The following is a 26750-nucleotide window of genomic DNA, read 5'->3' as shown; positions in this document are numbered from 1 at the left end:
GCCTCCTTCGATCTTGACCGATAATTAAACATGCATCAGTGTGTCGATAGCTTTAGACAGTGGTGACATTAGCTACTCAATCCCGGAACAATGTCAGTACGGAAAACACTGGGAACGCTCAAGCGGGGCCATGGCCCCGTCTGCGGAGAGAGAGAGAAACGTAACTGATGGAACAGTCATTGGCGTGAACGTGAACTATTGTTTCTCTCCCCACAGATGCCACCTGGCCTGTTGCGCATTCCCGGTATTTCCCGCTTCAGATATCCAGCATCCACGGTAATTTCCCCTCCTGCTCCCCTCCTGCACCGAACATTTCCAAATCAGGTCATCCCCAGCCACTGATACGCCAACTTTGCAGCAAAGGTTCATCATCATTACTGTGCTCAACTCCAACTGTGTTACTCTTTCAATAAACACTGTGAAACAACAAATACAGCTGTACACATCAACTGGCAACGCTATCACTGACACATCAATAAATAATTAAGCCTCTAATTAACTCGTTAAGGGCAAAGTGCTCAGTTCTGGTTTTAACCAGTGAAGCAATTTCGGCACACTTTCCTGTTGTGGTGAGTCGTGTGGTCGGCCGTACGCTAATAGGCCCCAGGCTCCTGACCAAGGGATTGGCAGGTGACCTGTCCGTTTGTCCAATCAGACTGACCGACGGTGGAAGGAGAGAGGGGAAAGAAAGTCCTCTCTCTGAGCAATATCCACCTCTTCCAATCTCCTTTCAAGCCGCTCTTCTCCAAGGAGAGAACCCCGAGCTTCTCCAATCTGTTCATGTAACCAAGTCCCTGATCCCTGGCACCATTCTCCTCAATTGTTTCTCCCTGCTCTCTTCTCTTATATCTCCACTTCCTTCCAAAGTGCGGCCGCCTGAATTGTTCTCCAGTTAAGGTCAAACCAATGGGTTTCTAAAGGTTGATCGAAATTTGCTTATATTTGTACTCTGCACATTCTCCCCGTGTCTGCGTGGGTCTCACCCCCACAACCCAAAAAGAAGTGCAGGGTAGGTGGATTGGCCACGCTAAGTTGCCCCTTAAAAAAGAATTGGGTACTCAAATTTAAATATACATATATTTGTACTTTGATGCTGTATTTAAACCCAGTGTGCCTTTTCAATAATTTTCTCAACTCTCCTGCCACTTTTAAAAAATAAATTTAGAGTATCCAATTATTATTTTTTTCCAATGAAGGGGCAATTTAGCGTGGCCAATCCACCTGCCCTGCACACCTTTGGATTGTGGTGGTGAAACCCACACAAACACGGGGAGAATGTGCAAACTCCACACGGACAGTGACCCAGAGCCGGGATCGAACCTGGGACCTCAGCTCAATAGGCTGCAGTGCTAACCACTGTGCCGTGTCTCTGTTCCTGAACCCTTCAGTTTGGATTGTCTCTCCTCATTCTTCCTTCCAGAATACATCACTTCATACTGCTTAGTATTGAACTGTATCTGCCACACCTCCGCTCACGCCACCCCAAGATTTGGGACCAATAAAGATTGGGAAAAGGTTTTCAAGGGGAACGTCCGCTCACCCGGTCGGCACAGGCTTGGAGGGCCGAAGGGCCTGTTCCTGTGCTGTACTTTTCTTTGTTCTTTGTTCACCCAGTCCGCGTCACAGAAACCAGCCATTCGGCCCATCAGATTTATGCTGGCACTTTTGCTCTACGTGAACCTCCCCACCCCTCGAAGGATATATCAGTTGTTGTCGACACAAGGTCGCACCCTGCCCATCTCAGTCATGCTTCACAATAAAGAACGTACAAGGGGTTCAAAACGCTGGTGGGACATTGGACCCAACGGATATACAGATGCAACTGACCGAGCCACAAAGGACTCGGGGCAAAAACATAAAACAGCCATTATACTGAAGAAGCACAAATCCTTCCAGAGAAGGCATCTACAGCTTCACACTGCCCATTTCACAGCCTCTCTCTGGCTCTGTGTTCTAACCAATACCACCAGGGTTTGCTGTGATCAAACCAAAATGTAGATTTATTTGGTGCGATTGGCCAAGCTGGATGCTGGAATAGGTCAATGGCAAACCTGCCAGACTGGTACTTCTGGTCAGTGGCTCCTGAGATTCTTCACCAGAGAAATGGGCCATAAGACACAGGAGCAGAATTAGATCATTCAACCCCGTCATGGCTGATATTTTTCTCATCCCCATTCTCCTGCAACCCCTCGTCCCCTTATTAATCAAGAACCTATCTATCTCTGTCTTAAAGACACTCAGTAATTTGGCCTCCACGGCCTTCTGGGGAAATGAGTTCCACAGATTCGTCACCCTCTGGCTGAAGGAATTCCTCCTCATTTCTGGCCAGAAGTAGTGGAGAGAGTGGTTGGGAAAGGTGCAGATTGAGGAATCTCAAGCCAAGCTGATTTGTGCACCAGTTGCTCAGCACAAGACGTTCTTGCAGACTGTACTTTCCAAAAACAAAGCAGTGACGTGCGGATTAACTCCTAACTGGAGAACCTGGTGTCCTTCTAAAGCAGTAATCTAACCCATATCAGATCCTAACGCCTTCCTGGTACAAACAACAAACAAACAAGGATTAAGTAGTTAGGCCTTCGCGAAGTTGCCACCTTTTTTTCCTGGACCAGCTCCCTCATTCAGCCACCCACCTTGCCAATGAAGTCTTGAACCCCGTTACATTCCTCATGTGGCAAGACTTGCCATTCGCCCCTTCTGGTGGGCACTGCATTGAAGAGTGGGGAGGGGTTGCTACAGCATCCTGGGTCCAATGCGCAACTAACACCAGCAGCGATAAACCGGGCTCGCGGGATCTTGCTGCGTGCAAAATGGCTGCTACATTTTCATAGATGAACAGTCACCACAGCTACTTTGGTCGAGTCCAAGGTGGGGCTAAGGGACACGTTTTCTTAAGATGGAGGATCAAGGGTGAGTTACAGGAGAAAAAGCACTTTGTTCAACTTGCATTTAGGTGAGAGCCACGCAACTTAACAGTAACCCTCCCAGACACAATCACTGCTAAAATGCTGCCCATTCAACACAAAGACCACACTGGGTACCGTTGCTTATAGACACTTCGCTTGGAATGAAATTAAAGTACCATCTCATAAAAAATACATTAGCATTTCATTAATAGATCTTCGCTAAGGCAGCAGCTGATCACAGGAGTGCTGTGCTTTACAATTATTCAGAGAGGTGCCTTTTTATTAAACGAGGCAGTCTGTAGTGTAAGCACAAGCGAGATGGTGGAGGGTCGCTGGCGGGGTGGGGGGGATGAGAAATCAAGGAAAACATCTGTATCTTCCCAGGTTAGCTCCTATTACCCCCTCCCCCATCATTTTTCTTAGTCCATAATAATAATGATGCACAGTCCCCAAGAGGTAGAGATTCAAGGACAAAAGGAGAGAGATAAAAATGTATTCAGTTTCCTTCATGCTCTCAGGATCTCCCAAAACGTAAGGAAAAGACGTGGGAATAGGTCAATCGACCCCCGTTACTCTGAACCCCGACCTCGACTTCACTTCCTGTCCGCTCTCCAACAGCCTCAATTCCCTTCGAGCCCAAACATCTCAGTCTTGAACACTCAACAACCGAGCAACCCACAGCCCCCGAGGGCACAAGAGACACTTTGCATCAAATTAATCACGGGTGAAGTGTGCGAAAATGTGACGTCGGCAGTTTTGTAGGCCGACACAATGAGATCCAGCAAACCGTAAATGGGAGAATTGATCAGTTTTGTCTTTTATTCGAGGTGGAACGAGGACAAAATGCAAGACGTAAGGCATTCGGCTGTGCGATCAGGGAGGGTTTTGTTCCCCAAACTAAGCGCAGTAGAAATGCGAAACAATCAAAGAGGATGCTGGAGCACAGCTGGAGTCTCCACATCAGGGATGAACCCCTTTTATTTGTTGGGCTAGGGTCACCAAAGATATGGAGCAAAGGCAGGTAAGTGGGGCTGCAGCGTGGAACAGATGTGATGGAATTGAATGGTAGAGGGGTTGAATGGCCTTCTTCTGTTCCCTTGTGAATAAGGTTGCAGAAAGGTGGTGGGAGACAGACCCACCCAACCCCACCCACCTCTTCCCCACTCGCCCCCTCCTCCCACCCAACCTCCTCCCCAGCCCCCCACCCCCACCCAACCTCCTCCCCAGCCCCCACCCCCAACCAACCTCCTCCCCAGCCCCCCACCCCCACCCAACCTCCTCCCCAGCCCCCACCCCCACCCAACCTCCTCCCCAGCCCCCCACCCAACCAAGAGGAGGACCATAAAAAAAGTGAATCTCATCCTGGATTTTAGTTATACCTCAAGAACAAGACCAGAGCTTTTAGGGCAAACTATTCATGTAGGACTAGAATGTATACACAAAAACAGGCCATTCAGGCCAATGGGTCCATGTTGGCGTTTCTGTTCCACCTAACTCTCCATTTAACTCTCTATTCTCTCCTCAAGTGCTTACCTATCATCACATTAATTACATCTACACCATTCATTTCTACCACTCCCTGCGGTAGCACATTCCACATCCCCGTCTCTCCTCAAGAAGTTTCTTCTGGGGCGGCACGTGGCATAGTGGTTAGCATTGCTGCCTCACGGCGCTGAGGACCCGGGTTCGAATCCTGGTCCTGGATCACTGTCCGTGTAGCGTTTGCACATTCTCCTCGTGTCTGTGTGGGTTTCACCACCACAACCCAAAAGATGTGTAGGTTAGGTGGATTGGCCACACTAAATTGTCCCTTAATTGGAATAGAAAAATAATTGGGTACTCTAAATTTATTTTTAAAAAGAAGTTTCTCATGAGTTGCCCAATGGAGTTCTTGGTGGCTAGCTTATGCCGACGGCCTCTAGTTCTGCGGAAGCATTTTCTCTCAATGCACTCTATCAAGATCATTCCAACTTTTAAAAGACCCCTATTTGCTCATCCTTCTAGAATAAAGAGGCCCAGCTATTCACCCTTTCCTGATATTGTACACATTCATGGATTTCTGGTGTCATAGAACAAAGAACAAAGAAAATTACAGCACAGGAACAGGCCCTTCAGCCCTCCCAGCCTGCGCCGATCCAGATCCTTTATCTAAACCTGTCTCCTATTTTCCAAGGTCTACTTCCCTCTGTTCCCCACCCGTTCATATACCTGTCTAGATGCTTCTTAAATGATGCTATCGTGCCCGCCTCTACCACCTCCGCTGGTAAAGCGTTCCAGGCACCCACCACCCTCTGCGTAAAAAACTTTCCACGCACATCTCCCTTAAACTGTCCCCCTCTCACCTTGAAATTGTGACCCCTTGTAACTGACACCCCTACTCTTGGGAAAAGCTTGTTGCTATCCACCCTGTCCATACCTCTCATAATTTTGTAGACCTCAATCAGGTCCCCCCTCAACCTCCTTCTTTCCAATGAAAACAATCCGAATCTACTCAACATTTCTTCACAGCTAGCACGATCCATACCAGGCAACATCCTGGTGAACCTCCTCTGCACCCTCTCCAAGGCATCCACATCCTTCTGGTAATGTGGCGACCAGAACTGCACGCAGTATTCCAAATGTGGCCTAACCAAAGTCCTATACAACTGTAACATGACCTGCCAACTCTTGTACTCAATACCCCTTCCGATGAAGGCAAGCATGCTGTATGCCTTCTAGACCACTCTATCCACCTCTGTTGCCACCTTCAGGGTACAATGGACCTGAACTCCCAGATCTCTCTGTACATCAATTTTCCCCAAGACACTTCCATTGACCATATAGTCCGCTCTTGAATTTGATCTTCCAAAATGCATCACCTCGCATTTGCCTGGATTGAACTCCATCTGCCATTTCTCTGCAAATCTTCACTGCACCCGCTCCAATACCTCTATATCCTTTTTTGTAATATCACAGAATCCCGACAGTGCAGAAGGAGGGCATTTGGCCCATCGAGTCTGCACCGACCCACTTAAGCCCTCACTTCCACCCTTTCCCCATCCTAACCTTTTTGGACACTATGAGCAATTTAGCATGGCCAATCCACCTCACCTGCACATCTTTGGACTGTGGGAGGAAACCGGAGCACACAGAGGAAACCCACGCACACACGGGGAGAACGTGCAGACTCCGCACAGACAGTGACCCAAGCCGGAATCGAACCCGGGTCCCTGGCTCTGTGAGGCAGCGGTTCTAACTACTATATCACCGGGCCGCCTTGGTGACAGAACTATACACAGTAGTCCACAGTTCAATACAGGTTTAGTGTAACCCACCCCCCCATCTCCACCCCAGTAATGAACCTTGGTGTTTGGTGTACTATTTATAAATGGTCTTTTAGAGACTGATTACTTTGAGTCAGTTTCCATTGTCCACTTCCTGTGTATTGTCAAGGCAACAGCCTACCAATGAAGTCAAGTGGTTAAAATCGGCATTGAGAAAGTTGTGGTTAAATTCCATTCCAACTGGTCCCCACCAGTTAGCAGGCATCAAGTGTTAGGATTTACTTTGCCATGTATTCACATTTTAACACCATTTGAAAAAAACAAATCGGCAATATTTCTGACGAGAACCTTCACTCAGACTGCGACCCAACAATGGCAGCACACACCAGATATTATTCAACGTTCAGTACTCACGGAATTTATGCAGGCGAGTTCCTTGTTGAGAAGCCAGGGTAACGAGAGCTTCCCTTCCCCTCTGTAGCACGACTGAATCCTCTCCTTAATCTTCTGCTTGATTTTCTTCAGCGTGAAAAGGCAGAGCGCTGACTCCCGGGGCGGTTTCATCCGGTTCTTCTGGCCTTGGGAGAAGACGGTGAAGAGGATGTCCTCTTTCTCGGAGATTCCCAGCGACCGGGCGAGGAATTTTCCCGGTTTGGCCAAGTAAGCGTCCTGGATGAGCCGGTACTCCACGCCGTCCTTCAGGCACCCAATGGGAAACTCCACGTAAGAGTAAAACTTGGGATCACCCACGCACAGCCGGACGATTTTCGATGTGAAGAATTGCTCACTGTTTGAATCCGGTGATGTTAACTGTGTGTCGAGTTGAAGGGTTAGGTAATAAACAAACTGCTCGCTGCTAAAACTGTAAATATAATAAATGTCAAAGGCTGGGAATTTGGAAAGGGTGTCCGATGGGATCTTCAGTTGGGAGGATACAAATTCATCCTGATAGACAAAGCCAAACATCTCTGCATTTTCCTCATTAACCATCAGTTTTCTGCTGGAGAGGGTGGGAAAGTATTCTGATTTACCATCAATGGGTGTGCCGATGAAGAGTTTGTTATTGGTCCCATTGGGCCCCTCGATGATCACGCCCGACATGGTGGCTGCTTCGTTGACACTGGATAGATAGTGTTCTTTGCGGTGATGGGGTTCCCCGAGCTTGAAGAGGTCATCCAGGCGAAGGAACTGGCAGATCCCCTGAAACGTACTCCCGCAGGCGATGAGGCGGTTCTGCGTGTAGTCGATGAGGAGCAGCTTGTTGACGTTCCTGGTCGGCACCAGGGGGTGGGGGCAGGACTGCACGCTGGGGGGTGGGTAACATTTCTCGTTGTCTTCAACTGGGCCGGTCACATGGGACCGGAGCATGGTCAGGTTTTCCGCCAGTTTGTAGATCTTGTTGACGGCTCCGACGTAGACATCCCCGGTTTTGTTGTGGACCACCAAATGGGTCAGGCTCATTTCGTAAATATCAAAAGTCCTAAAGGGTGGGAGCGCCCCGTAGGCCAGGCCAATCATGGCCAAGCAGGACGCGACCTGTAACGTCCACAGGCGCGCAGACGCGCGGCGGCACTGCCGGCAAAGTGGTTTCATTGCGTTCCCCGGCACCGTTCTCAGAATGAAGTAAACTACACACACCCACGTTCTCCAAATTCTTCATCTAGGGCATCCTCCAAATGGGTGAGGCGGTCAGACCTGTAAAGGGAAAGAACACCACATTAAAGGTGGGCGGGGCGGAACAGGCAAGGTTTTCCGCAACAGCAGGTTCAACGCTTCAGATCAAGGGAGAAAACAGGGACCAACCACCAACAGCTGAAGCACTTGATAGGTGCTATCTAAATGCAGGTTGTTGCCCTTGCTACATAGCGAACAACTTGAATTCATGCGAGGCAAGCTCGGTTAGTAAAATCCAGGTTGCACTTCCTTTAGCTGGTTTAGCTCACTCAGCTAAATCGCTGGCTTTTAAAGCAGACCAAGCAGGCCAGCAGCACGGTTCGATTCCCGTACCAGCCTCCCCGGACAGGCGCCGGAATGTGGCGACTAGGGGCTTTTCACAGTAACTTCATTGAAGCCTACTCGTGACAATAAGCGATTTTCATTTTTTTCATTTTCTTTGTGTTCTTTTTGGGCACGCGGGCATTATTGGCCAGGCTGGCATTTATTGCCTGCAATGAACCATGTGAAATGAAATGAAATGAAAATTGCTTATTGTCACGAGTAGGCTTCCAATGAAGTTACTGTGAAAAGCCCCTAGTCGCCACATTCCGGCGCCTGTTCGGGGAGGCTGTTACGGGAATCGAACCGTGCTGCTGGCCTGCCTCGGTCTGCTTTCAAAGCCAGCGATTTAGCCCAGTGTGCTAAACTTTGCACTTTGCAAAGGGCAATCCAGCGACTGGAGTTACATATTGGCACAGAAGGACAAGACTAAACCAGTTACATTTTTAGGACAATTCGACCCCTTCATGGCATCTTTTATTGATAGTGGAGGGGGGGGGGGGGGGGGCAGTAGCATAACCACCGAACTACCATGCACTTCGGCGATGGGGGACGTCGAGAAGCGGAGAGAGGGGGAGAGGAGAAGGGACACAATTCGCAAATCAACTGGGTAAAGGTGGTCTACTCCTCCCCAGCAGCCTCCTCGGGAGAGGGGGGGGATGGGCAAACCATCCGCCCTCCTGCATGGAGTGGAGGGCATCAGGAGTTTGAGCTGGAGAAAGTACAGGTCTGAGGAAGGAGAGAAAAAGAGACAATTAAAACGAAAATCAGATCAATAGATGCACTCTATTGTGATGCATCGGTCACATCCTCCGACACATTAACTGCATCAAGTATTACAAAAGAGAGGATAATTTGTTCAAGGTTCATTTGCAGAGGAATCCTGAATATAAACGATAATTATTATAGTCTATTACCCGTTGGAATAATCAATATGCTGACACTCTGCAATAGCCACCGCGAGATAGAGGAACTTTCGTTGCCAGCTGCCACTTGCATGTGGTCAAGCCAAGGGTCAGCTATACAGACCAGGCGCCTTCAGTGCAGGCTACGGGAGACCATCCCGTGCTCCTGCCCTGTGAATAACCTCAGCCGGCGGGGGGAATTGAACCCACGTTGTTGGCCTCCCTCTGCATGACGAGCCAGCTAACTGAGCTCGCGGTGCCTCAGTGTCCAAATAAAGCAGCTACCCCACCGAGTGCAGAAACCGCTTGGTGCAGTTGCCTTCTGAAGTAATTGAGGGAAAATTGTACTTGATTAATTCGTGCAAATCTTGCGAGGCACCAGTTAATAGCAGGGCCAGTAGCAGGAAATATGTAATTCGTGGGAGTTTGCATTCCTCGCACTCAAAATTAAGTTGCTAAAACGCCACCCACCGCAAGCATAATTCTACTGCAATTTAAATGCTTCCGTCCTCCTGTGGCGACTCGCAGTCCCAGCCTGGGGAACCACGCGCCTGAAAGGGTTAAATCTCGACAAATTGGCAGCCGCCATCATTCAGAGCCTGGGCAGCCAGGAGCTGCGAAGGATTCTCCTCGTCCTTTCCCAGTTGGACTTTCTAAATACCAGACAGCAGTTGAAGAGAGAACATGAGATATCACCCCCCCCCCCCCCCCCCCCCCCCCCCCCGCGCAGATCAAACGGCCGGGCTTGTTTTCTCTCCAATCCTTGGTCTCCCAATAAACGTGACTAATTGCTTTGTTCTGAATTCAATAGCCCTTTTTGACAGCTTGCACAGCGCTCCAATACCTTCGAAAAGGTTTATTGTGCCCGACTTCCTTTCCTATTCCTGATTCAAGTTTTAAATGGACTCCCCCACCCCTTCATACTCTGAATCCTTCACTTGCCTGGGTCAGGTTTGACAACTCCTTTCAGAAGATTTGAATTGGGTCCCCCAAATCTTCTTCACCTCCCTCTCATAATTTCGATTCCTGGAGGTCATTTCCCACCCTGTCAGTGGCAAAGCTGGACTGCTTTAGGTTAAGGATATGATAGAGAGAGGGACAGAAAGAGAGAGAGGGATAGAGACAGGGGAAGAGAGGGGGACAGAGAGAGAGAGGGACAGAGAGAGGGAGAGACAGGGAGAGAGAGAGAGGGTGAGACAGGGGAAGAGAGGGGGACAGAGAGAGAGAGGGACAGAGAGAGGGAGAGACAGGGAGAAAGAGGAGAGAGAGGGACAGAGAGAGAGAGAGGGGGGACAGACAGAGACAGAGGGGGACAGAGAGAGAGAGGGACAGAAAGAGAGAGAGGGATAGAGACAGGGGAAGAGAGGGGGACAGAGAGAGAGAGGGACAGAGAGAGGGAGAGACAGGGAGAAAGAGGAGAGAGAGGGACAGAGAGAGAGAGAGGGACAGAGAGAGGGAGAGACAGGGAGAAAGAGGAGAGAGAGGGACAGAGAGAGACAGAGAGAGGGGGGGTACAGACAGAGACAGAGGGGGACAGAGAGAGAGAGGGATAGAAAGAGAGAGAGGGAGAGAGTGTCATGTGAGAGTACCTTTAAGAAAATGGGTGTTTATAAATGGGTGTGTATATAAATATCTGTAATGAGAGTGACTTTAAGAAATGGGTGTTTATTACTGCAGTGATGTCAGAGAGTGGGTGGAGCTGGGCTGTCTGTCAATTTTTTACTTTCATTTTAGGCTGTTTGCTGCAGGGTGTGTTTTAGTTTCGTTTTCAGAGCTGGATAACGGCAGTCACAGCTAGAAGGTGTATGAACCTCTCTCTGTAATCTAAATAATAATAATAATAATAGACTGTAAATCGATCCTGGTGATTTAAAACTAATAACAGTGGTGACTTTAACCTGATGTGCTTCTGGTAAAAGGTGTTTTAAGTCGTATGGATGGTTAAAAAGGAAAGCTTAAAGGTTTACTTTGTATTCTTTGGGGGTTGTATTTGAATTAATGGTTGCTAAGATGTTCACTGTATGTTTTAAAAAGGTTACCTTGAGTTCATAGAATAAACATCGTTTTGCTTTAAAAAAATACTTTTAAATTTCTGTATTTCACATCTGTAGAGTGGACCGTGTGCTCCCCATACCACAATCTATTAAAAGTTGTGGGTCAGGTGAACCCCATGATACACTTTGGGGTTCTCTAAACCCTGGCCCATAACACGAAAGAGGGGGAGAGAGGAGGACAGAGAGAGAGAGGGACATAGTGAGGGAGAGAGGGGGGACAGAGAGAGAGAGAAACAGGGACAAAGAAAGGGAGAGAGAGGGACAGAGAGAGAGAGAGGGAGAGAGAGACAGGGGGAGAGAGGGGCAGAGAGAGGGAGGGACAGGGACAAAGAGAAGGAGAGAGAGGGACAGAAAGAGAGAGAAGGAGGGAGAGAGACAGGGGAGAGAGGGGGACAGAGAGAGAGGTGGACAGAAAGAGGGAGAGAGAGGGACACAGAGAGAGAGGGAGAGAGACAGGATGAGAGAGGGGCACAGAGAGACAGATGGACAGAGAGAGAGACAGGGTCAAAGAGGAGAGAGAGGGACAGAGAGGGACAGACAGAGACAGAGAGAGGGGGACAGAGAGGGATTGACAGGGAGAAAGAGAAGGAGAAAGAGGGACAGAGAGAGGGACAGACAGAGACAGAGGGGACAGAGAGGGAGGGCACAGAGGGAGGGAGAGACAGGGAGAAAGAGAAGGAGAGAGAGGGACAGACAGAGACAGAGGGGGCAGAGAGAGGGAGGGCACAGAGGGAGGGAGGGACAGGGACAAAGAGAAGGAGAGAGAGGGACAGAGTAAGAGAGAGAGGGGGACAGACATGGAGAACAAATTGGATTTGTTTATTGTCACATGTACCGAGGTACAGTGAAAAGTATTTTCTGCGAGCAGCTCAAACAGATCATTAAGTACATGAAATGAAACGAGAGGGACAGACTATGAGAGAGAGAGGGGGGGGGGCAGAGAGTGAGAGAGGAAGGGAGGGAGGGGGGAGAGAGGGAGGGAGGGAGGGGGGAGAGAGAGGGAGGGAGGGAGGGGGAGAGAGAGGGAGGGAGGGAGGGGGAGAGAGAGGGAGGGAGGGGGAGAGAGAGGGAGGGAGGGGAGAGAGAGGGAGAGAGAGAGGGAGGGAGGGAGAGGGAGAGGGAGGGGAGGGAGGGGGAGAGAGAGGGAGGGAGGGAGAGAGAGAGGGAGGGAGGGGGAGAGAGAGGGGAGGGAGGGAGGGGGAGAGGGAGGGAGGGAGGGGGAGAGAGAGGGAGGGAGGGAGGGGGAGAGAGGGAGGGAGGGAGGGAGGGGGAGAGAGGGAGGGAGGGAGGGAGGGGGAGAGGGGGAGGGAGGGAGGGGGAGAGAGAGGGAGGGAGGGAGGGAGAGAGAGAGGGAGGGAGGGGGAGAGAGGAAGAGGGAGCGGATAGAGAGAGAAAGGGACAGAGAGAGAAAGAGACAGAGAGGGAGAGAGAGGAGAGAGGGAGGGAGGGAGGGGGAAGAGAGGGAGGGAGGGAGGGGGAGATGAGAGGGAGGGAGGGAGGGGGGAAGAGAGGGAGGGAGGGGAGGAGGAGAGAGAGGGAGGGAGGGGGAGAGAGAGGGAGGGAAGCGGATAGAGAGAGAAACGGGGAGAGAGAGAGAGAGAAGGAGAATAGAGAGAGGAAAGGGACAGAGAGGGAGAGAGAGAGAGAGGGAGCGGATGGAGCGAGGAAAGGGACAAAGAGAGAAAAGGGACAGAGAGAGAGAGACGGGAACAGAGAGGCAGACAGCGAGCCAAGAGATGAAAGAGGAGAGAGGGGGGGGTCACGAAAGAGATGGGGAGACAGAGAAAGGGAGAAGGGGATGGGGAGAGAGAACGATGGTAGCAAAGATAGAGGAATAGGGAAACAGAGAGAGAGACTTGTACAATTCAGCAATTATTCTGAATGACAGATAAGTCTCAAGAACCTCAAATACAATTATTTCTTGGAGTGCAACAAGTTATGTAGGTGGACAAATCATGGTTTGGCTAACTAACAGGTTCTAAATAACCAAGCATACAAAGCAATGGTAACAATCATACTGAAACACATTGCTGCATTATGTGGTCAATGTGTTGAATGCTTTAGTACTGTCACATTGATTATATACATAAAGAAATAAGCCAGCCAGGATTCCAGTTTTCTCTTTGTTGAGTTGAAACTTGTGCACGGAGCTGGAGATGTGTTCTGAGTACAGCATTTGGCAAGTACAGTCACAATCTGATGATACAGTCTCTTGGGGCTGAACAGCGAGATTGCCCCAAGCTTAGGAAAGAAGGATAGCAACATACACGTAGCAAGCACTCAAACATAGTAAAACATCCTAAGGCACTTTGTTGCTGACTCATAAAACTCAAATCAAGACCCATGCCATATTGTGGCAGATTGTCAAAGGGATAGGTTTTATTTTTTTTCTGCTTTTTTTTCCCCTCCTTTTTAAATTTTGTTTTTCCAATTAAGGGGCAATTTAAGTGTGGCCAATCCACCTCACCATGAGCATCTTCCGGGGTGTGGGGGTGAGACCCACGCAGTAATGGAAGAACGTGAAAACGCCACACGACAGTGACCCGGGGCATGGATCGAACACGGGTCCTCGGCGGCCTTGAGCGGTACCAGTGCTAACCACTGCGCCGCCGTGCCGCCCTAATGGGATAGGTTTTAAAGAGCATGTTAAATCCGAAAAAACGAGAGAGGATTTAAGGGAACTTGTAGCTGACGGCACGGCCAACAGTGATAATAATAATCTTATTATTGTCACAAGTAGGCTTACATTAAACACTGCAATGAAGTTACTGTGTTGCACATTCTCCCCGTGTCTGCAAGGGTTTCACCCCCACAACCCAAAGGTTAGGTTAGGTGGATGGCCACACTAAATTGCCCTTACGTGGTAATTAACACCAATAATAATAATCTTTATTACTGTCACAGGAAGACTTACATGAACACTGCAATGAAGTTACTGTGAAAAGCCCCCAGTCGCCACACTCCAGCGCCTGTTCGGGTACACAGAGGGAGAATTCAGAATGTCCAAATTACTAACAAACACGTCTTTCGGGGACTTGTGGGAGGAAACCGGAGCACCCGGAGGAACCCACGCAGACACAGGGAGAACGTGCAGACTCCGCACAGACCCAAGACGGGAATCGAACCCGGGTCCCTGACGCTGTCAAGCAACAGTGCTAACTACTGTGCTACCGTGCCACCCTCATTATTGAACCTGGTTATGATTCAGAGGTCAATGTTTTAGGAGTGCAGAGAGGGCAGTAGGGCTGAAGGACTTTACAGCTGGAGATAGGGAGGGAGGAGGGCATGCGTGGACAACTTATAAGACCTTAAAGAATGCATTATTCTGCATTCATGCACTCTGGAGATGAACAATCTAGTTGGAACACACTTCCAACAGTACACAAACAACCCAGTGATCACAGAAACCCAATCCTATATGAAACTCTGCAGAGGATCTAAAAATAATCTTATTCATTTCGGGTTAAGGAAGCAGAAGACAATCAGACTGGCTCAGGAGGCTCTGATGCAACATGATCTCACAGCTCAATAAAAATAAAAAAGAAGGAAACACTGCAAAATATGAGAAGGAGTCAAATTTTGTTTGAGCAGCATTTTGTGCAAATAATTTGAGTCGGAGAGAATTTAACCCTTTGGAAAGTCAGGCGGTGAAGGATAGAACTGTTGGGAGCCTTTAGGATTGATCCTGTTTCACAAAAGTATAAGCAATATGGATCAAAAATCTAATGACCTCAGTTTGAGAGTTAATTTGAGATAGCAACTTGCAGAAAGAGTGCCAAACTCCAGCACCGTGTGTGCAGAAAGATTCCTCATTTCAATCTGGAATGGCTTTAATTTTACACAATGACCAAATTCACACAATTACACAATGTGGGGCAACACGGTAGCATAGTGGTTAGCACAATGCTTCACAGCTCCAGGGTCCCAGGTTCGATTCCCGGCTTGGGTCACTGTCTGTGCGGAGTCTGCACGTTCTCCCCGTGTGTGCGTGGGTTTCCTCCGGGTGCTCCGGTTTCCTCCCACAGTCCAAAGATGTGCAGGTCAGGTGGATTGGCCATGCTAAAAATTGCCCTTAGTGTCCAAAATTGCCCTTAGTGTTGGGTGGGGTTACTGGGTTATGGGGATGGGGTGTAGGTTTGGGCTTGGGTAGAGTGCTCTTTCCAAGGTCCGGTGCAGACTCGATGGGCCGAATGGCCTCCTTCTGCACTGTAAATTCTATGATTCTATGACCCTGTCCGCTCGATTCACCAGCCAACGGGAATGGTCTCTCTCTGTTCGCCCCTTGAAAACATTGATCAAATCACCCCATTAACCAGCGAAATTCCAGGGAACACAACCCTAGTCTGTGTATTTCCACCTTGTAATTTAACCACCTTAATTAGTGTCACAAGTAGGCTGACATTAACACTGCAATGAAGTTATTGTGAAAATCCCCTGGTCGCCACACTCCAGCGCCTGTTCGGTTACATGGAGGGAGAATTCAGAATAACAAAGAACAAAGAACAAATAAAAGTACAGCACAGGAACAGGCCCTTCGGTCCTCCAAGCCCGTGCCGACTATGCTGCCCGACTAAACTACAATCTTCTACACTTCCCGGGTCCATACCCCTCTATTCCCATCCTATTCATGTATTTGTCAAGATGTCCCTTAAATGTCACTATCGTCCCTGCTTCCACCACCTCCTCCGGCAGCGAGTTCCAGGCACCCACTACCCTCTGTGTAAAAAACTTGCCTCGTACATTTACTCTAAACCTTGCCCCTCGCACCTTAAACCTATGCCCCCTAGTAATTGACCCCTCTACCCTGGGGGAAAGTCTTTGACGATCCACTCTGTCTATGCCCCTCATAATTTTGTAGACCTCTATCAGGTCGCCCCTCAACCTCCGTCGTTCCAGTGAGAACAAACCGAGTGTATTCAACCGCTCCTAATAGCTAATGTCCTCCATACCAGGCAACATCCTGGTAAATCTCTTCTGCGCCCTCTCTAAATCATCCACATCCTTCTGGTAGTGTGGCAACCAGAATTGAACACTATACTCCAAGTGTGGCCTAACTAAGGTTCTATACAGCTGCAACATGACTTGCCAATTCTTATACTCAATGCCCCGGCCAATGAAGGCAAGCATGCCGTATGCCTTCTTGACTACCTTCTCCACCTGTGTTGCCCCTTTCAGTGAGCTGTGGACCTGTACACCTAGATCTCTCTGACTGTCAATACTCTTGAGGGTTCTACCATTCACTGTATATTCCCTACCTGCATTAGACCTTCCAAAATGCATTACCTCACATTTGTCCGGATTAAACTCCATCTGCCATCTCTCCGTCCAAGTCTCCAAACAATCTAAATCCTGCTGTATCCTCTGACAGTCCTTATCGCTATCCGCAATTCCACCAACCTTTGTGTCGTCTGCAAACTTACTAATCAGACCAGTTACATTTTCCTCCAAATCTTTTATATATACTACAAACAGCAAAGGTCCCAGCACTGATCCCCGCGGAACACCACTAGTCACAGCCCTCCAATTATAAAAGCACCCTTCCCATTGCTACTCTCTGCCTTCTTTGACGTAGCCAGTTCTGTATCCACCTTGCCAGTTCACCCCTGATCCTGTGTGACTTCACCTTTTGTACCAAGTCTACCATGGGGGACCTTGTCAAAGGCCTTACTGAAGTCCAGATAGACAACATCCACTGCCCTACCTGCATCAATCATTTTTGTGACCTCTTCAAAAATTCTATCAAGTTAGTGAGACACGACCTCCCCTTCACAAAACCATGCTGCCTCTCGCTATGCAGTGTTGCATTCATTCAACACAATGGATAATCTGGGGCACAAAATCTTATCTGTGGTTTATCTATCATACTTATAAAAACAGTGTGAATACTTATGTACTTTTTCATTTTTACTTTCAGATTTAACAAAGGGAAATCCAGGACACATTTTTATTAACACCAAAAATGTTTAAAATTTTTTATAGAAAAACAATTCCCGTCAAAGGGGAATTCTCATGCTGCTACAAATCCAGTGAAGACTGATAACAAAACTAATTCATCTTCCGGTTGATAACTGAAAGGATCACACGAGATTGAATATTTAAGACTTCAGCTGTAACAAATAGACTAAAAATGCCATGAACAAAACTATTTTTGTGGGGAAATCATACTTTCCAAGGGGAGCACGGTAGCATTGTGGATAACACAATTGCTTCACATGTCCAATTCACCTAACAAGCATGCCTTTGGGGACTTGTGGGAGGAAACCGTAGCACCGGAGGAAACCCACGCGGACACGGAGACTGTTCAGACTCCACATAGACAGAGACCCAAGCCGGGAATCGAACCTGGGATCTGGCGCTGTGAAGAACAGTGCCAATGACTTCACGTCCAGGTGCCATTTCAGTAAACCTTACACTGCGCTCCCTACAATGCCAATAAAACCTTCCGAAGGTGTGGTCCCCAGAACTGCTCACATTACTCCAGGTGTGATCTGCCTGGAGCTTTTTTTGGTTGGACATTAATCACAGGAATCCCTTGTATCCACACGATTCTTTGAAAGAGCGATCAATTAGTACATTTTTTAAAAGTTTATAGTTACCCAATTATTTTTCTTATCCAATCAGTTAAAAGGATTAATTCAATGAAATGAAAATGGTGATGTGGGGAATTCACTGGACAGTAACCCAGACACCCAGGTTAACGCTCTGGGGAAATGTCAGATGGTGGAGTTTAAATTGAATTAATTAAATCTGGATTTGAAAGGCAACCCGGTAACGGTGACCACACAAGTCGTTAAAAATCCATCTGCTTCACCAATGTCCCTTAGGGAAGGAAATCTGCCATCCTTACCCGGTCTGGCCTACATGCGCCTCTAGACCCACAGCAATGTGGTTGACTCTTGGCCGAGTGAGCCACTTCAATTAGGGGCAGCAGGGTAGCATGGTGGTTAGCATAAATGCTCACAGCTCCAGGGTCCCAGGTTCGATTCCCGGCTGGGTCACTGTCTGTGTGGAGTCTGCACGTCCTCCCCCTGTGTGTGTGGGTTTCCTCCGGGTGCTCCGGTTTCCTCCCACAGTCCAAAGATGTGCGGGTTAGGTGGATTGGCCATGCTAAATTGCCCGTAGTGTCCTAATAAAAAAAAGTAGGGGGGGGGGGGGGGGGTGGGGTGTTGGGTTACGGGTATAGGGTGGATACGTGGGTTTGAGTAGGGTGATCATGGCTCGGCACAACATTGAGGGTCGAAGGGCCTGTTCTGTGCTGTACTGTTCTATGTTCTATGTTCTAATTCCAGGGCAATTAGAGATGGGCAACAAATGCTGGTCCAGCCAGTGACACATGAAAAAAATCCTGCTCACCCAACCCAGTCTATTCCCCCGGCCCTGTGTATTTTTGCTGCAGTCTGTATCCCATTTCCTTTCGAAGGGTGGACGTTACAAAAACCCTTCCAAGCAACAGATTCACTGCGGTGGAAACAGAAATCACTGCTCGCTGGTTCTTTTTTGCCAATTTAATTTTAAATCTGGGTCTGTGTCGGTGCGAACAGGAATTCTCCCCAAACTATCCTTTCAATTTGGTTTGGTGCCGCTTTCGCTGGCTTTGAAAGCAGACCAAGCAGGCCAGCAGCACGGTTCAATTCCCGTACCAGCCTACCCGAACAGGCACCGGAATGTGGCGACTAGGGGCTTTTCACAGTAACTTCATTTGAAGCCTACTCGTGACAATAAGCGATTTGCATTTCATTTCATTCCACTCTGGTGAGTGACCAGTGGAAATTATTTTCCCAAATTTCCCTCTCTCAAGACCCAAGGCTCTTTTCTCTCAGAGAGAGAGGAGGAGGGCTGGTCTTATTGAGGAAGATAACATTTGAAGCCATCCAGTTGGATGTAGGAAATCGTCACAAAGAAATCCAGTTGGGAATTCTGGAAAAACCTCTATATGTGGAACTCGCCGCCACACAGAGTGGCTGAGATGAATTTGTATTTAGGGGAATCTAGATAGACATGAGAAATAATTGAATCAATAGAGGATATCCTGATAGGTTGAGATGAAGTAGGGTAGGAGGTATAGAATCAGAATTTACAGAGCAGAAGGAGGCCATTCAGCCCATTGAGTGCGCACCGGCCCTTGGAAAGTGCACCCTACTCAAGCCCACACCTCAACCCTATCCCCGTAACCCCACCTAACCTTCTTGGACACTAAGGACAATTTAGCACGGCCAATTCCCCCCCCCCCAGGTTGCTGCTGCTGCTGACCTTTTGATTTTACCGTTCTGCCAGGAGATCTAGGAATGGTTGCCATCTCCTGAAAAACCGCTGCACTGACCCCCTTCGGGCAAATTTCACCCTCTCCAATTTAATAAACCCCGCCATATCGTTGACCCAGGCCTCCACGCTTGGGGGCCTCGCATCCTTCCACTGAAGAAGAATCCTCCGCCGGGCTACTAGGGAAGCAAAGGCGAGAACACCGGCCTCTTTTGCCTCCTGCACTCCGGCTCCACTGTGAAGCAACAATGCTAACCACCATGCTACCGCGCTGCCCACATGATACCATGGATCCCCAGACAGCTGAGCTGATGAAATTTCACAGCTCTGAGACACGCCAGCGTCTTTTCGCATATTAACTTTTCCCGATTGAGTGAAATGAGTCTTGGGGGTCAATTGACATTTTCGCGACTGAGATTGTTAAAAAAAATATATAATCCAGGAGCAAAACGGAGCCGAGGCAGGTAAATGGGGTGAGGTGCAGATCATCTGTGGAGGTCTTGTGGTACAATATGTAGCCTCGCTGACTCTGAGGCAGACGATCTGGATTTGAGTCCCGCCCCAGGGCTGAATGGCCAAGAAACTGTGTACATAACGCAGCCAAGCAGGCCGATTGCCAATCTGCGAATCCTTCCAATACATGGCAGGTGGCAGGAGTGGGAGAGATTCCTTGTCAGTCGTGTGAGGGAAAGTGATTGGAGCCTCTACCATCACAGCCCATAGCTGCGGGGCTGGAACATGCATGGAGAAATGCCCATTGCCACAGCAACCCGGACTCTCCGGGTAAACTGCAGCACACCAACACCACAGATCACCTCAGGCAGAATGGGGAAAACAGATTCGATGGGCTGAATGGTTGACTCCTGTTCCGAATGTTCCACATCTTTTTTTTAAAAATGCCAAGATGCGTTGCAGATTGGGACACCCGGGAGATGTGATTCAATGCTAGATAAAACACAAGCCCTTTCCTTCTCCTCACAGTGATTAGTTCCTCAAGTAAATAAAATTCCCATGACCCCACAGAGGCAGACGAGAGATGCACATAATCACCAGGGAAGGATGAAGTGAAGCCATTGTCTGACAGGGCACAAAACCAACATTCATTACTTTTGGATCGGGGGACTTAGTTGTGATACCGCGGTGGATTACACCAGGGCAGTGGAACGCTCTATACCTCTCCCGTGACCTTTAATATCCACAGACAGTTCAGGAGTACACATTTGATAAGCTAGCACCGCATTGCCTTTGAGGGACAGCAGCACGCCACACACACACATTCCAACTTTTACCAGGCAGGCTTTGCTCTGTTCCTGTTCACAGGGCACCAGCCCCCCGGGCTTCATTGCATTCACTCGGTGTCTCTTTCCTGATTTTCACGTCGGTGGGGAACCCAAAAAAAAACTTTTTTTTTTTTGTGCTTTGTTTCCTGTTTGACGAAATGCCCTGAATTTACTTTAGGATCTCATCGGCCGTCATCTCCCTGTACACGCAAGCCAGGATGCAGCAGTGCAATGGTCACGTTACTGAATTAGTCACCCAGAGACACAAGTTAAGATCTCACCGGGGCATCTGGGGAATTTAAATTCAGCAAATTGAATTAATCTGGAATGACATCCGAGCCTCGGCAATGGTGACTGTGAAACGGCAGAATTGTTATTAAAAACCCTTGTGGTTCGCAGATGTCCTTTAGGGAAGGAGGGAAATCTACCACCTTTACCCGATCTAACCTGTGGTATTATCATAACTTTCAGCATTACAAGGGTTAATGTAGTGTCGAGAGTAGCCACTAGAGGGAGCTGCAGATACAACTATATACGGCAGTGATGCCAGACCTTAGGGGAGGAGTGTATGCAGGAGACAGCTAGTCAACGTCATAAGAGCAGATAGTGTGAGCAAGGTTAGATTATAGTTTATACCAGTAGTCAGATTAGTAGTAGATGGGTGTGGTTAGATGTTATTCGTAAGGACTAAGTGTCAAATCCCAGTTTAGTACAGTAAATAAAATCATAGCTTTGTTTAAGTTAAAAGCTATTCTGTGCTCTTTGTGAACGCTACACCAACCATCCTGAAATAAACAACACAAAGAACACCACAGAGCCTACACGTGACTCCAGGCCCACAGCCGTGCAGCTAACTCTGAGTTAGCTTCTGAAATATCCTGGAAAACCACTCAATTATCGAGGCGGTGGCTCATCGCCTCCCTCTCGAGGGAGCCTGGGGGTGGGCAATAAATACCAACCTTGTCTGCGAGGCTCAGATCGTACAAATGTTTTGGGACTGTGCGGGGGGGGGAAACGCTAGTTTTACGTGCAAACCTATTCCAGGGCTGACGTGTCCAACAACCCTGGTCTCAGAACCAGCTTTTCACCCTGCCTCACACAGTGGCACATTGATTGCCTGGTACATACTGACTACTAAAAATAAAAGTGCAAAACGCATCATTTGTCCTGTGTTTGCCAATGGAATAAATAATCAGGTGTGACAGCATCAAGGAAAATAGAGAACATAAAACTGAATCACAGTTTGAATCTCAAGCTGCTTTTTTGTTGATTTACTCCCAGTGTACAGATCCTGTGCAACCAACAGGAAGAATTAAGATAAACCCGTTAGTGCCACGGGATAGCGCTCTCCTTAATCCACACCCGACGTCAGTCCAGTTCAGCCCCCTGCAGAGGGGAGCGCCCTCTAATTAACCGTAAACATGTCTCAGCTGCTTCATTTTATTTTTAAAACTTCACTCCCACCTGTGGGCGGTGTGACAAAGTCCACTTAGTTTCCACCCACAGGTGCCTCCTTCTGGGGTCGTGCTAGAACTCAAAGGGCATGCTGGGATTCCTCAGAGGGCAGCTTAGAGTCAACCGCATTGGTGCGAGGGGCTTCAATCAAACAAAGGCCAGATTGGGTAAAGTTGACAAGCCCACTTTCCCCAGAGGACTTTAGAATTCAGTCCAGTTTCCACAACAATCCAACAGCTTCGTAACCCCTTTTATTGCAACCGGCCCAAGTGGTTCTGAGAGAGTGCGGCACAGTGGTTAGCACTGCTGCCCCACGGCGCCAGGGGACCCGGGTTCAATTCCAGCCTTGGGTGGCCCTGTAGAGTTTGCACGTTCTCCCCGTGTCTGCGTGGGTTTCCTCCAGGTGCTCTGGTTTCCTCCCACAGGCCAAAGATAATAATAATACTCTTCATTGTCACAAGTAGGCTGACATTAACACTGCAATGAAGTTACTGTGAAAATCCCCTAGTCGCCACACTCCGGCGCCTGTTCGGGTACACAGAGGGAGAATTCAGAATTTCCAATTCACCTAACAAGCACGTCTTTCGGGACTTATGGGAGGAAACCGGAGCACCCGGAGGAAACCCATGCAGACACGGGGAGAACGTACACAGACAGTTTCCCAGCCGGGAATCGGGGACCCTGGCACCGTGAGGCAACTGTGCTAACCACTGTGCCACTGTGCTGCCCACCGTAGATTGACCACGCTAAATCACCCCGTGGGTCCAGGGAGCGCAGGTTAGGTGGAGTTACGGGGCTAGGGCAGCGGATTGGGCTTAGGTAGGGTGCTCTTTCAGGAGGGTGCAGATCCGATGGGCTGAATGGCCTCCTTCCTCCTTGGCGGCACAGTAGCACAGTCAGGTGAGTTGGACATTCTGAATTCTCCCTCTGTGTACCCGAACAGGTGCCGGAATGTGGCGGCTCGGGGCTTTTCACAGTAACTTCATTGCGGTGTTAATGTAAGCCTACTTGTGACACTAAGAAAGATTATTATTACTGACTCTATGGTTCTATTCTATGGTTCCTCTTGCTCTCCCCCCCCTCAAAGTTAAAAGGTTGTGGATTCAAATCCTACTTCCTGCACAGACCGGAAGGAGTGCTGCGCCGTTGGAGCTGCTGTCTTCCAATCAAAGTGAAGCTGACTTGGGTCCAGTCCAACATTTATCTCTTCAGCAACAAACCAACTTCACAAACAGGACTAAATAAGCAAAATGCTGCGGATGCTTGAATCTGAATCAAAAACAGGTCAGGCAGCATCTGTGGGGAGACTGAAACGGAGATACTGACTCTTCATCAGAACTCGAGAGAGAGGGAAAATGTGTTGGGTATTAAACTATAAGTTTGCTACATCTTGTTGCAGTCTCTCCCTACAGTTTAATATCCATTAGTTCTGATGAAGAGCCACCTTCATCTCGGGAGGGGTGTTACACAGCTGACCCAGAATTAAGCATTTATCATTCACAAACTTTGTAATGAGCCGGGCGAGTGGGCAAGATTCCAAAAACATACAGGATCGTTCGCTTTGTAAAGAGGGGCAGAAGAGGACAAAAACAAGGGAAGGGCCTCAAATGTGACCAGGTTTAGGCATCACATTTTAGGGAGAATGTCCAGGCTTTGGAGAGGATGCACGGGAGAGTCACAAGAACGATACTTCTGGGGCAAGAGGCTTCAGCTACAAGGTAAGGCTGAAGGAGATGGGAGTCCCTCTCTTCGGAGGAGAGAATTTGTTTTACACAGAAACAAACAGAGAAAATAGAAGCAGGAAGAGGCCATTTGGCCCCTCGAGCCTGCTCCCCCATTCATTATGATCGCAGCACGGTAGCATGGTGGTTAGCATAAATGCTTCACAGCTCCAGGGTCCCAGGTTCGATTCCCGGCTGGGTCACTGTCTGTGCGGAGTCTGCACGTCCGCCCCGTGTGTGCGTGGGTTTCCTCCGGGTGCTCCGGTTTCCTCCCACAGTCCAAAGATGTGCGGGTTAGGTGGATTGGCCATGCTAAATTGCCCGTAGTGTCCTAAAAAGTAAGGTTAAGGGGGGGTTGTTGGGTTACGGGTATAGGGTGGATACATGGGTTTGAGTAGGGTGATCATTGCTCGGCACAACATCGAGGGCCGACGGGCCTGTTCTGTGCTGTACTGTTCTATGTTCTATGTTCTATGATCATGGCTGATCATTAAGTTCAATACCCTGATCTTGCTTTCCCCCCATATCCCTTGATCCCTTTCGCCCCAAGAGCTCTATCTAATCCCTTCTTGAAGTTACACAACGTTTTGGCCTCAACTACTTTCTGTGGTAGTGAATTCCACAGATTCACCCCTCTCTCTGGGTGAAGGAATTTCTCCTCACCTCAGTCCTAAAAGGTTAACCCCTCATCCTCAAACTGCGACCCCCAAGTTCTGGACTCCGCCACCATCAGGAACATTCTTTCTGAATCTGCCCTGCCTAATCCTGTTAGAATTTTGTAAGTCTCCATGAGACCCGATGACCCTAGGTTTCTATGAGATCTTGTGATCCTATGAGTTTCGATGAGATTATTTGGAAGGACCAAAGAGGCATTTAGTCGTCTGGAGTTGGTGGATGGGGGGGGGGTGAGGAGAGAAAGATTGCATAATACAACCGAGCTTTGTGCTCAGAATCCCAAGAATGTTCATAATCTTCCAACAGTCGCTGCATCAAGCAAGAGAGATTAGCAAATCATTGAAAGGAGACGATTGCCTACAAACTCTGGGCGGCACAAGGACAACCCACAGCACGGAAACAAAAAGGTTTTGATGGGACAGGAGTGAAGAATGCAAACACTGGCCCATTTCTCCCTTTTCAAACACAGAAAAGAAGGTTTGCATTCATGTAGTGCCTTCCATGGCGTCACATGATAGCCGATCTGTACACAGCAAGATCCCACTACCAGCCACTGTGATGACGAACAGATAATCTGTTTTTAGTGATATTGATTGAGGAGTAAATACGGGCCAGGACGCCGGGGAGAAATCCCATGTCCTTCTTTGACATCGAGCCGTGGGTTTTGTTACATTGACTTGAGGGGCAGGCAGGGTCTCGGTTCAATGTCTCGTCCAAACAAATGGCACCTCTCGCAGTGTGGCACTCCCTCAGGAGGAGTGCCAACCTTCATTCTGTGCTCACATCTCTGGAGCAGGGATTGATCGTATCACGTTCTGACTCCGAGACAAGACTCAGCTTGTAAACAGGGTCACTGTTTCCCTCCACAACCACTGCCTGATTGGCACAGTGAACCCAGTTAAAAAGACACCAACTGCTCACAGCCAGATTTAAAGAATCCACCCCAGGTTTTGCCATCATCTCAAATAGCTGCCCCACTCTGCAAGAGACCAAGAGGATGTTTGTGTTGGCTTTGAATTCTGAAATCAATGATCAAAGGTACATACCAATCACTCGCCCCTTTACCAAACATAGACGCGTACGCACAGACAGGCGCGCGCACAGACGCGCACGCACACAGACACCGCAGACTCGCATGCATACAGACACACATGTATGCAGAGACACCAGAGGCACACACACATGCAGACACCGCAGACATGCATACATAGACATACATGTAGCCAGACACCGTTGACATGCATGCATACAGACATGCAAGCAGACAGGCACACATGCATGCAGTGACACTGCAGACATGCATGAGTATAGACACACATTCAGGCACCACAGACATGCATGCACGCAGACAAACACGACACACACACATGCAGAGATATCGCAGACACGCATGCATGCAGACACGTATGCAGGCACCGCAGATAGGCATGCTCGCAGATGCACGCACGCAGACACGTGCGCACATAGACACACAGATATGCACGCACGCAAATAGATGCGCACGCAAGCAGACATGCAGACAGACACGCAGTCAGACACAGACAGACATGTGCATGTACGCACACAGACACAGAGCTGGCTCATCGCCAACTCTGAATTTCAAACTCCTTTGGACAAATTCTGATATTTCTTTGCCCACTCAGTCAATACACTGTAATCCACGTGAACATGTGTTCCCCAGTCCTCAGCTCAGTCCTCCAGGCAAAGTTGCTCACTGAATCCTCCCCTCAGTTTTTGAAGGGCCAAGAAACACCAGCTGTCCTCTGTTGAGCACATCGACCTCCCAGCGTTACCACGCCACAGGAGATAGACCTCAGGACTATTTGAACACGAGGAAGACAGACTTGCATTTATATAGTACCTTTCAAAGCCCTCAGGACCCACCCCAAAGCAATGTATTGCCCCAGGGGCTGGTTTAGCACACTGGGCTAAATGGCTGGCTTTTAAAGCAGACCAAGGCAGGCCAGCAGCACGGTTCGATTCCCGTACCAGCCTCCCCGAACAGGCGCCGGAATGTGGCGACTAGGGGTTTTTCACAGTAACTTCATTGAAGCCTACTTGTGACAATAAGCGGTTTTCATTTCATTTCATTTCAATGAAGTGCTTTTGTCACAGGGTAGTCACTGTTGTAATGTTGGATAGGCAGCAGCCAATTTGTGCATAGCAAGATCCCAAAACACCAGGTAAACTGTTGAAGGTGTTGCTTAAGAGACATATTTCGAGAAGCACGAGGGAGAGAA

General features: G+C 48.7%; 1 protein-coding gene across 1 annotated transcript in view; it reads right to left on the bottom strand.

Moving 5' to 3' along the window:
- Positions 1-26750, bottom strand: part of LOC119973746 (plexin-A1-like) — a 580418-nt gene that overhangs the window by 501937 nt on the left and 51731 nt on the right. Inside the window, exon 2 of the mRNA XM_038812164.1 lies at positions 6581-7861. Within this exon, the coding sequence (XP_038668092.1) occupies positions 6581-7759 (1179 nt within the window). The 5' untranslated portion in view covers positions 7760-7861. The remainder of the gene's footprint in view (positions 1-6580; positions 7862-26750) is intronic.

Source organism: Scyliorhinus canicula, chromosome 11, assembly GCF_902713615.1.
Source record: "Scyliorhinus canicula chromosome 11, sScyCan1.1, whole genome shotgun sequence".
Classification (NCBI taxonomy): Eukaryota; Metazoa; Chordata; class Chondrichthyes; order Carcharhiniformes; family Scyliorhinidae; genus Scyliorhinus; species Scyliorhinus canicula.
This window is presented reverse-complemented; position numbering and strand designations above follow the sequence as displayed.